We start from the raw sequence: 12,628 nt of genomic DNA, 5'->3' as shown, positions 1-12,628 counted from the left end.
AAACCATTTTCAGAACGTAAAGTTTTATTTCATAACAAAATAAATACCAAAGAATGCCCCATAATAATTGCCTAAAACTATACAATTCATTAAGTTTCGATTGAATAATGAATGTCAATGAGAAGTCATACAATTCATTGGCACGACTAGAACAAATAGTCGCGACTATTTTTGTCGCCATGTACTTTTATCTGTACCTACCCGATCGCATTTAGAATAGGAATAGAAATTACTGAAAGAACAGCAGTATTTATTGATGATTTATCTGTTTCATCGATTCAGACGTTACGTATGTGGTTTTGGGTTGTAAATCTGCCTTCAACTTCCACAACATAAAACAAAATCATCTACATTACAACAACAGCATGTTCGGGGGCATAATGTTAAAAACTTTCGCAATTCCATATATCTCGGGAGTTAACGAACTATTTAATGTTGAAATTACTTTAACGTTTCGACCACACTGCACTGGCCGTCGTTGCGTGTCGACTTAATCCATTCGGTGCCATTGACGCACATCGGCGTCTTGATGGACTGATATAATGCCGCAGACGCCGATGTGCGTCTAATTTACCTTTTATCTGGAAGACGACGCTGACGGGCGTCTGTCTACAGAAGTGTCGGCATCGCGACTAAGTACGTAATCTGGCGTCAAATGGGTTAGTAGTCATAAATAGTAGACCTGAATAAGTCCCGAGAATACATAGCGGTTTTGCACGTGACATAACGAAGGTAAAAAAGTGTTCATTGATATGGACCTCCAATAAGCAACCCCTGAATCAATAAGTAGGTAAAGATATAGTTACATGTTACATTTCTTTCTATCACTTAGTTTACTGGAATGATCAAAATGCCAAAATATATACATCTCTCATACGCAGTATTCAAGTACTATATACGTACAGTCAAATCTTGTTTTTCAAAGTACCTAATCAAAAATGTCTTCATGGCTACATTTTAGTTCATTATTTATTAAGTAGAAACACATTTATATGCATTTACTTTATACAAGGCTTTGTTTTAACAATCTACGCATATATATGCCAATTATTCTATTCTGTTTACTTCGTGGCACTGCCTTCAACGGACATGACTTTACCGGTCGGACAATACCGACCTGATACTTCGACCAAAGGCTTATAACGCATGGTAAATTCCGGTCACTCAATATCAACCCGTTTGAATACCGCCCCAAGATTCCCGACCTAATGTATACCGGCATGATAATCGGAAGCCAAGTTTTTACCGACCCGTTAGTGTAGGTACAATTCTGCCAGAACTAAATTAAGTTGTTTTCTACGTTACATATCTATTAAATATTCGGAGTACACGAAAAGCAGGGTCGGTATTGACATGCCGGTAATTATCAGGCCGGGTTTGATCATCACGGACGATGCATACTGGGCTGATACTTCGTGACACAGATTTCAATGTACGTGTACACGAAAAACAGGTCGGTATTTCCATGTCGGTATTATCCGGGCCGGTAGACTGTCAGCAAGTTTGAAATAGGCCGAGCCTATTAGAGATTCACTCAGTCATCCACTAAATTAGCAGTTCTCGCACTTGACCGGTTACTGAACCCAAATTGTGCTAAGTTACCCCTTTTAAGTTGCAATTAAAGGTCTCTCTCTACCCATTACACCGTATCATACCATGACCGTAATAGGAACGAGTCTGTCAAATATATATTCTTTGTATTGAAAAGTGAGACTACCCACTAGTACGTTTCTTGACCAACCGTCGCCGTCGCGTGCCATGCACGGAGTGTCAAAACCGGCCAAGAGCGTGTCAGACACGACCAAAATAGGGTTCCGTAGCCATTACGAAAAAATTAAGTAATATTTTTCTAAGGATTTCGTATTTTATACGGGTTCCTCCAAGTTTAGGTATATTTTATACCTTAGGCTGCTATTTACTCTTAAACTACTAATAATTCTCAAGCAAACTTAGCCGTTATAGTTTTCCTTGAAAGTTTGATATACTTACTACCATTCTGATTTTTTTCAAATTTTTCCACCCACCGGTTTAGATTTTAGAGGGGGGCGGACGCTAGATTTTATAAAAAAAATTGCAATTTAAAGTTGAATATTTCGCAAACAAATCACTGAATCGAAAAATCGTTTTAGCATACCCCTAATGGTTTTAAAAGACCTATACAACAATACCCCACACTATAGGGATGGATGAGAAAAAAAAATCACCCCCACTTTACATCTATGGGAGGTACCCAAAAAAAATGTTTATGAATTTTTATTGTACCATTTTGTCGGCATAGTTTACATATATATCCGTGCAAAATTACAGCTTTCTAGCAATGATAGTCCCTGAGCAAAGCCGCGGACAGACAGACAGACACTAAAAACGGTGCCGATTCGCTTCTTATGGGTATGACACATCGTTGACATGTTGTAGTCCGCGTCGCGTTACATTCCGTGCCTGAGACGTCCCTATTACGGTCATGGTAAAGTGGGTAGAGACCTTTTAATTGGCAGTCCTCGCAGTTGACCAATTTTTCTTGAGTTCCTTACGGGACCCAAATTGTGCTAAGTTACCCCTTTTATGTTACAATTAAAGCTAGAATCCTCCCGATACTATCTATTCTACCACAGCACCGATACTATTAAAACGTAGTGTAAAGAAACCCCCTAAAGCTACAATAATGAAAAGGATGCAGTTAATGTATGTCCCGGAATGTACGACCTAATGCATGCCCTAGCAATTTGACTACTGTATTCAATTTTATATTGAATACGTTATTAAATACGAGAATACATCTATCAAATACGAGGACGCGAATCATCAGGGCGTGCATTACTAGGTAGTAAATTTCAGGGCAACAACTAAACAATTAGTCAGACGTAATTTAACCGAATCCAAAGGAAATTTAAAATAGTTATTATCAACGTAGGTATAGGTACCTTCACCATAACGGTAAGACAGCAACGTATTAAAAACAAAATGTAAGAAGTTTTATTTTTTATTAATTAACCGACCTCCGGGAAAAGCAAAAGGAATCGTGCCCATACAACCATAGTAATTCGAAAAGTGAAAAACAATGTCTTTTATATACATTGATAAAAATATAAATGCAAAATGTATGCATCTATCAATAAATATCACTTTTTACCAAAAAAAACGTGACATTTATGTTTATGTTGGTACAATTATATTCGTAAGGACAAAATTTTCATACCTACGTATCCCAAAGGAAGGTCAAAAACAAACTTTCCACACAGTTTCATATTCAGTTTAAGTTTATTATGTTTCATCGTTTTCTACAGATAGTTCAGACTGGCTGTATAGAACAAAACCATACCTGAACCCTAATACAGTAACCAATTATTAAAAAAAAACCTACCCCGCCAATACCAAATATTAACTACGAAATAGCCCGAAACATGTCGAGCTAAACTCGGTTTAAGACGTGAGTTATCCGTTACAATATCATTTAATATTAATAGTATCATCATAATTTCATAATATAAACAATACAATGATGACTAATATCATATTAATATCAATTGTTAACCTTCATAGAGTACTATATGTAACAATACAGTCAAACCCAAATAAACGCGTAGTCTTTGGTGTAGATGCTGAGGGCTTCCTGACAGCCGAAACATCGCTAGATGGCGTTAGCATCGTGAGATCCGTTTGACATTTCTCTCACGCTCGTGATTGGTTAAGGGGCTACCCGAGGTTTTCATCGATTTTTGACAAGTTTTGAATCGTATCTCCTACTTTTGCACTACAGATAGAATTATAAGTCAAACGGCTACCGGTTCTTCAATCTTTTATCTCCATTTTTGTCAACCGGATTTTGAAAAAAAAATGAATACTTAATTTTGTATGATTTTTTAAACATTGTCTAAAAAAACACTTTTTTCGTATCTCTATTGACGTGAAAGATCTAATGAGATCTACATATTTGGGTTCGTCTTTGACGTCTCTAAAAACGTGTCCTACCATTCAAAGGTTGACTGGCAGAGATCCCTGCAGGGATAAGTCCGCCTTTGTACTTAACACAACTTTTATTTATGTAACCTTTTTGTTTTTCCTTTTTGTACAATAAAGAGTATAAACAAACAAACAAACAAACGTGTCTAGGGTCTTCATTTGAAACTAATTAACACAAAAGTTATGGCCAGAAAACCAGTTTTTTGGCCTAAATTTGTCCAACTTTGATGCCAAATATCTCGAAGACAATGAACTTTGAAGTAAATATGGGATACTATATTGCTTAAAGCCGTTGCTATTAATATAATAAGCTACAAAAAAACATTAGAAAACTAAAGGAATTCAGATCGAAGGTCATTGGAGCATGGGATCCCCTTAAATATCTAAATGAGCCAATCGCAAACAAGACTGATACGACAAACGGACCTCACGATACTAACGCCATCTAGCGATATTTCGCCTCTCGAAAAATTCGAATTGAAAGAGATCGATAAATACGATTTTTTCCGATAAAATACAACGGAAAAACATTGTGCACTAATCTGTATTCTCTGTATTTTAGTTGCAAATGCGATCTTTTTAAAGTGTAATATTCATATTAGGAAACAAATGTGAGGTAAGATTAAAAAAAAGTCAATATTTTAATAACTATATCCCATTCTATATGACAGTGGACGATACTACAAGTCAGAGATGGGCAGGGCATTCATCGATTATTTTTTCATCAACTTATCAATCGTCACACAATTAATCACGATTAATTTAGTCGCGATTAAATTAATCGACGGAGTATTCGAATAACAATTGACCAATCGTCATTTTAAGCGACAAATCTCACGATTAAATCTCGATTCTAGTATGTATACTGTGTGATACTTATGAAAAATAAAATTTATTTATTCCTAATATTAAACGAGAGAAAATTAATCTAATTAATTAATTGATTAAAAATGTAGTCTCTGGTAAAAATTTAGTCTCGAAAGTCTTACGACTAAGATTAATCAATCGTCATTTTTAATCGTTAATCGCGATTGAATGAGTTAATCTCAATCGTTAAACGTTAGTTGATTACATTTTGCCCATCTCTGCTACAAGTCCATGGTCTCGCAAGGGATATAATTAAGTCATCTTGAGCAAAAACTATTCGAGTATACTTCACTTGGTGGCGTCTTAGTCTGCTACGGTGGTATTGTTTATTCCAATCATGGCAACTCTAATTTACCTGAAAAAAAAAAGTTTTATGTTAAAAATATATTTTTATACAAGCTTTTTTGCCAATTGTACTTGCATTGTCATTATACGTTTCCATACCAAATGTCAAGTCGATGCCATTTACCGTTGAGGAGTTCCGTCCTGCAGAGACAATCCTGGCCGGACCACCAGAATGTCACTGCCTGATTATTGTATTGTCACCAGATTTAACCACTGGAAGTGGGTCAAATTCAACTTGCAAGATTTGACCCGTACATACATAGTTACATACATTGCAAGTTAAATAAAACGCGCTCACCAGTTGGCGCCACTGTAGACAAAGGTCCTGCCTGAAGTATAGTGCTTAGTTTGTTATTATGAGAGTGAAAACAAAATTTATATTAAAACCATATTTAATACCTTAAAACTGTACCATAAAAATATAGAGCATACGTCAGTGTTGCGTAGTCCCGTTTTGCTCGGAAAAAAGGGAGGACAAAGGTTTCCGAAAGACTAAATGAAATATAAGATGAGAGAAAAATAAGTATAAATAATCAATAATCTAATCTAAAACTGTCTCAAAACACAGGCATTCATTGCCCCGTAATGCATATTTGCCATAATAAATTTCAGGTATTGCAAAATATTCACAAAATTATTCTAATTATAAATAAACCCGCGTAGCTCACCCAAAAACAGTGAAATTTGACATTTCGGTCGCTACACTAGCGCCTCCAGCGGCGAATTCATACGCGATAGCCCTCTTTGGGTAGGTCCAACTTCGACAAAGAAGTCGCCCGAAGAATCCAACTCGGATGGGCAGCTTTCGGGAAACTTCGTGATGTATTAGTAGGATACTTTAACCTATAGGTAGTGCCACGAGAGTTGAGGTGAATGATTATGATTACACACTTTCCAACTGTAAAAAAAAATTCAATTCATACACACAGCTACATGAAGAACTAATTGAACAAAAGGAGAATGAATGAAATGTCAAAATCCCGCTGTCATTAGATAATGATCTTGTGGGTGACCTCAACTCTGGTGGCACTGCCTATACCAGTTATTTGACCTTACCAGCGCGCCGCTGTCTTTTAACGTGGCGGTGGAGGCGTTTGAGGCGTGTCCCGCTGACCGCGGACTGTCAGATTTGTCTGACGCGTCCTGTAGACGAAAAATTACGTAAAAATAAATCACGTTCGCCTTAAAAAAACTTTTTCACTTCTCATGCTCGTAAAGTTCGTGTTTATGCTGGACCTAGGCGGCATAAAATGACGTTTTATGCTCTAATGCATAAAGTAAAATTTTCTAAGACCAAGGTCATCAGGCACAAACAAGAAAGTATCAATGTATTTTTCCAATAATTATTAATTTGTATAAAACTAAAAATCAATCAAATAAACCAAATTAAATTTATAAAACTAAATATTTATAATTATATTAGCAATGCATGAAAAATTAAAGGTACATAGTAAGTGACCAATGTTTCCACTGTTGTTAATTCATCTCCTCGCAATCGAAGTGAAAAGCAGAGTGTAGAACTCGAGCATTAAACCCATCCCCTCGACGTGTCTATCCACCCTCGCCGTACCAGCTCGGGTGGCTATATGAACGTCTCGGGTAAAATGGCTCGTTTTATGCTCTCGTTGTACAATCTACTATTAATAAAAAGTTCAATATCTCAAAAAACGGCTGAACCAATTTTGATAAAACATGTCTAAGAACCATCGCTAGAAAACCTGATTTCAATTTAAAAAAACAGCATTCAAATCGGTCCACCCTTTTAAGAGCTACGGTGCCACAGACAGACACATAGCGGTGAAACTTATAACACCCCTCCTTCTGCGTCGGGGGTTAAAAAACAAATATCAGATGGGACCTATTAAAAACTGTGTCCAGCTCAAACATTCTCATCGCGGTAATGGGTCACTTGCACTTAATTAATTAACAGAAGCACGGTTTCCACCGCGAATGGAGCGGTCTCATTCATGACTTTGGTTAACTTACATCAACCAACTTCATATTAATTTCAAGCAGCCAATGTTGGCTATCGCGTAATGAATTCGCCACTAGAGGCGCTAGTGTAGCGTGAGGTCTCCGAATTGTCAAATCTCATAGTTTTTGGGTGAGCTACGCGGGTTTATTTGTAATTAGAATAATTTTGTGAATATTTTGCAATATCTGAAATTAATTATGGCAAATAAGCGTTCCGGGGCAATGAATGTCTGTGTTTTGAGACAGTTTTGTCTTTCTGAAACTTTTGTCCTCCCTTTTTTCCGAACAAAACGGGACTATGCAACACTGTGGCATGCTCGATATTTTTATGGTACGTTTTTAAGTGTATTACATATGATTTTAATCTAAACTTTGTTTTCACGCCCGTAATAAAAGACTTTGAAAGCCATACTTAAAAACCTCACGCAACAGTGCGCCATCTAGTGAGACAAAAAACGATAGCCCTCATTGTTGTACGTTAAACTGAATCCGTATGGAGTCCGCTCTGCTCGCAGTGTAAATTGGGCTTCAGATTATTACATGAGCGAGATGCATGCTATTTATACACCGTGTTATTTTTGATATCCGTTAACTTTAAGGAGACAATCTACAGGTCAAATGAAGTTAATTTTTCTAAGGCACCAGTGGTCTAACTCTTACCATTTAAAAGATAATCAAGAGTTAAGATAATTAATTATTAGCAGTAAAACAGCGTAAAAGTCCTTCATTTATGATATTTTTTCAGTCCATTTAATACTACTAATATTATTAATGTGAGTTTGTGAGTGAGTGAGTGAGTGAGTGAGTGAGTATGTTTGTTACTTCTTCACGCTGAAACGGCTGGACGGATTTGGATGAAATTTGGCGAAAAGTTAGTTTGTAACCTGGATTAAAACATAGGATACTTTTTATCCCGATATTCCCACGGGATAGGGATAAAATCTCGAAATAACAACCGCTGGGCTTAGTCATGAAATTTGGTATGTAGGTAGGTGGACGTCTGGAATAACACATAGGCGACTTTTTGACCCGATATTCCCACGGGATACCTAGGGATAAAATCTTGAAATAACAACCGCTGGGCTTAGAGCCATGAAATTTAGTATGTAGGTGTTTTAATTTAACGTCAATGAAAACCACGATGTAATTTTAGGGAATTCCCACGAGAATTTAATAAAATCCCGGAATTTCAATTCAACTGCTGCATCTAATGATTTACGCGTGCGAAGCCGCGGGTAAACGCTAGTTTACACATATTTTAGCAAAAGAAAGTTAAATAATGTGGATTTTTTTGATGCCTTTCTTATGTGTCACGTCAATGTCACTCAAGTTTCTTTATTTTACAATTTAACAATTAACAATGAATGAGAAGCTATTATATGCAAGAAAAAAAGATAATTATTTTCGATTTTTTTTTTAGATAAATAGATAAAAAACTTTATTCACCAACAGGCCATGACATTATAAATTAAGTTGTCACGGCACAGCCGCGAAAAGGCGCAGACTCAGCAGGGCTACTACGAAACTCGAAACTCGAAACTCGAAACTCAAAACTCTAAACTCGATTGTTGATACTGTACCTCGTCTAACGCCGGCTCGCCGCGAAGACCCTCCCTCAGCGTGTCGTCGTCATCGTCTGTGTGCACATCGTAGAACTCTTCACTATCCATTTCTCCATCAGTTCCTGAGAATAGTAAACAATAATAATTAGTATACTAATAATAATAATCAGGGGTCGGACAAAAAGTGCGGATGACGTAAAAATGAAGTAATCTTGCACACAAGACGATGTTTTTATTTAAACCTCCGTGTGACATGTAGTAACTAAGTAGCATTAACGAAGTAACAAAATAATCGTAAATAAATCAATGGAATTCAGTGAATAAAATAAATTTCATATCAGTGAATAAAATAAAGAGGTTGATAAATGATGTGATAATTGTTTATGAAAATCAAAAATACTATTTGAAATCATCCTATAAATGGTTTGACGTCATCGGCACTTTTTGTCCGACCCCTGGTAATAATAATAATAAGATAACTACTCATGCTGGCATTTCGTGTGCGGTCTGGTCACATTTAATAGTACATTGTGTCTTAAGGGCGGTAAATAAGGAATTACGAACGAGAGTCTTTAATGAGTCGATGTTCGTAATTCTAGTACCGCCCGTGCGACATACAATGTTTTTCATCACATTTGCAAGTAAAATTTAATATTTGTAAAAGAAAAAATATAATTCTTCCAAATATTGGCGATACTTTAGGCTGTGCTCTTGGCAACGTCGCCCTTTACCTCCCCCTCCCTCGGCATGCGCCGCAACGTGCGTGTGTATGTGGTCCATATAGTCCTGCAGCAGCACCATCAGTACGGGCCCTGCCTCATTTACCGACCTTGGGCTTCATGGCAAGAAAATTTGTACGCGCAATGACTCATTTACCGACCACGGGTTTCATGACAAGCACATTAAGGTCGATGGTTTTATTTGGGGGTTGCAACTAAGGTAGCCTGCATGTTACGACACTGTTTACGAGCAAGTGTGATGAAAAGTTAGTTTTTTATTTGCATAAAATGTGGTACAATGTGGTTCTTAGTATAGTAGTCGCACACATTTTGCCAATTACTGGCGCGCAAATATTCCACTAAACTATTTCCTAAATTTGATGAGAGTTGTACAATCACCCTTGTGCATAGGTTGTAATAAGACTGAGGACCTTCTTCATTTTCTTCGGGAATGTGATCAGAATAAGGACATCAGCAACAGGTATCTGGATGGGGGCTTGTGGAATGGAGGTGTAAATGTGATTCTAAGTCAACCACATTCGGAAAAAGCGATGCTCCGTCATTAGACAAGCCTTAGTGTAGTTTTTGAGGCTCCCCATGAGGCTTACATAGCCACATTTGGTGTACTAAAGCCTTGTTAAAATATAAGATAAGATAAAAAAAAAAACATGAGCTGTCATTTTATTGCTTGTCGTATTTAACTCGCCCCTCGCCCGTGGCATCTAGATGGCTAAGGCCGGCCCTGAAGGTCATCATACAGCTTTTGTTTTTAAGCCGCATTCACATTTTTATCTGTCTGTTGTGTCATGACACATCAGAATGGTATAGGTTTCATACATTTTATATGGTTGCGTTCACATTTATCTGATGCAGTGTGTTGTGACAGCTTGTGTTGTGTTGCATCAAAGCTATAGAGAGAGAGAGACGTCATTGGTCGGCAGGGCTGTATGCGGGGTACGGGAGATGTCCATAACGCATGTCATAGGGCCTGCATTTGGATTTCACTAGTCGTCGCCTGCGGAATAGTCACCGCATGCTGTATATCGACCAATGAAACTGAGTCTTTATGTTTCAGTCACTCACCCAGCACGGATTGGTAGTCTGTGAAGTACTCAGAGTCAGAAGCTACACTCTGGTCCACGGCGTCTCCGGCGGGCGGGGCCGTGGGCCGCGGTTTGACGCGCCGCTTTTGCTTGTGGCGGCGCTGGCTGCAATCAAATAACCCTTTTTAAGGCCTAAAAAAGTTTTAATTTTATTTTACGATTTCAATTCGGCATTTGGCACTAGAAAAAATGAACCTACTTGTACTATTTGGACTAAAATTAATGGAAAGCATTTCACTCATATCATTAAAATATGCAGAAACAATAGTTATTCATTTAATAAAAAATTTAATTACAATTCGTAAATTTAATTAAAAAAAACCTTTTTGTTTCACAATTTTCACAAACTAAACATTGAGAAACATTAAGTAGGTATATTTAATTATTTAGGCAGGTTATTGTACTGAACTTCGGGCGGAATTTGGCCGAATTTTTAATTTTTGCCGAATGTTCGGCCGAAGTTTGTATTCGCTCCAAACCACATTCGGCCCATCTCTAATGAGAAACAAACAATCATCAAAAACATACTTTTCTTTTTGCAGTTCCCTTAGTGCTTCAAGTTCTGTTCTCATGGAGGATACTTGTCTGTCTAATCTTGCCATTTCTTGCACTGTAAATGAGATACATCTGTTATTAAAGTTTAAGACTTTATCCCGATCTCGCTTTACACTCGTTTTCGCAATTATGCTAAAGTTTACTAATTTCCTCTGCTTCAGTTTGTCTGTTTTAGGCACCTATTTTAAGGTTATTAGGGTTCCATACCCAAAGGTAAAAACAGAAACCCTATTACTAAGATTTCACTGTCCGTCCATCTGTCTGTCTGTCACCAGGCTGTCTCATGAACTGTGATAGTTAGACAGTTGAAATTTTCACAGATTATGTATAACTGTGGCCGCTAGAACAACAAATACTAAAAACAGAATAAAACAAATATTTAAAGGTGCCCCCATACAACAAACATACAAACAAATGAATGTTGTATAGATGGTACGGAACCCTTCGTGCGCGAGTCCGACTCGCGCTTGGCCGGTTTTATTAGATTCATTTGGCATACAAGTACAGCCCAGTCTCATTTCAATGTGGCAGTCTTTACATCTGTGTTAGGACAAGAAATAAAAAAAAGTACGAATTTAAATAGCAAAAGCGACATTCATAAATGTAGCTGCAGACTTCAGTTATCGTGACTGCACTTTGTCCTTCAACGATTCTAATGTTATGTAAATTGGTTAGAATAATTAGGAAAAAAAATTAGGTTATACTAACTTAGCATCGTTCTTCGCTTCTCGTTGTATATTTGCTCGTAAATAAACACTCCAGCGGCGCCCACGAGGCCTACTATAGCCGCTCCCACCATCATACGAGGGGAGAGAAAGTTGTTCATCTTTTAAGACTACTACGTCGCAATCCAATTGGAGTTTATTTACTTTACACCCCGAGTAAATTAACTTGCTTACACGAAACAACGCCAGTTATTTAGTACACACACTATCTCATTAAAATTCACCATAAATATAAGCGATGAAACCGGAATTGTGAAAACAAACGCGATGTACCGCGCGGTAAAATCGGTGGGTCAATTTGGTGGAAGGTTAAGTGTACTTGTGAATAAGGTTAGGTTAAAGTAACTCGATGTTTTATCGAGTTGAAAATTAATATAGAAATAATATATTCCGCATTATTAGCAGAATTTGCAATCGGTGAGCATGAAATTATAACGAACAAGATGTCAAAATATTTGTGTCAAGTGTCACTTTTTGCCTTTGGCCTGTCAGTCTAGTTTTATGAGACGTATTTTGGTCTTTTGCATTTTTATAAAATCAAAAGAAATAAATTTTAATGGAAATAACTGCAAAAACCTGAAATAATTATTGTTTTTTTTAATGAATGCAATAGTAATCTGCACTGAAAGTAGCCATTGAAATTAGGCGTAATTTAGAAACAGTGGCAGTGGCTGTTTGTTAATTACAAAACTTATGGCAACACAGGCCGCGTTATGTCAAAATGGAATGCAATGCCTGAGATTCTGGCGGGAACTCTTAAACGAAGCGCGCGCTCTGAGTTTTATTTAAGTTGTTTTTGCGATCTATCTTGATTTTAT

The 12,628-nt window shown here is 37.1% G+C and overlaps 1 protein-coding gene across 1 annotated transcript; it reads right to left on the bottom strand.

Moving 5' to 3' along the window:
* Positions 1-6: 6 nt before the first annotated feature.
* LOC141443810 (uncharacterized) lies at positions 7-12,269 on the bottom strand. Its single transcript, XM_074109172.1, has 6 exons — positions 11,794-12,269; positions 11,059-11,140; positions 10,511-10,635; positions 8,727-8,830; positions 6,229-6,315; positions 7-5,182 (listed from the first exon to the last, which is right to left on the bottom strand). The coding sequence occupies exons 1-6, from the start codon at positions 11,909-11,911 to the stop codon at positions 5,174-5,176; spliced, it is 525 nt and encodes a 174-aa protein (XP_073965273.1). The 5' UTR covers positions 11,912-12,269; the 3' UTR covers positions 7-5,173.
* Positions 12,270-12,628: the final 359 nt, after the last annotated feature.

Source organism: Choristoneura fumiferana, chromosome 28, assembly GCF_025370935.1.
Source record: "Choristoneura fumiferana chromosome 28, NRCan_CFum_1, whole genome shotgun sequence".
NCBI lineage: Eukaryota > Metazoa > Arthropoda > Insecta > Lepidoptera > Tortricidae > Choristoneura > Choristoneura fumiferana.
This window is presented reverse-complemented; position numbering and strand designations above follow the sequence as displayed.

Bases quoted from the DNA above. Each gene is read 5' to 3' on its own strand.
- LOC141443810 (XM_074109172.1), bottom strand. From the start codon at position 11,911: ATGAACAACTTTCTCTCCCCTCGTATGATGGTGGGAGCGGCTATAGTA. The intron at 8,831-10,510 runs GTGAGTGACTGA...TACTATTCTCAG, and splicing joins AGACTACCAATCCGTGCTGG to GAACTGATGGAGAAATGGAT. The intron at 6,316-8,726 runs GTACAGTATCAA...TTTCGTCTACAG, and splicing joins GCGAGCCGGCGTTAGACGAG to GACGCGTCAGACAAATCTGA.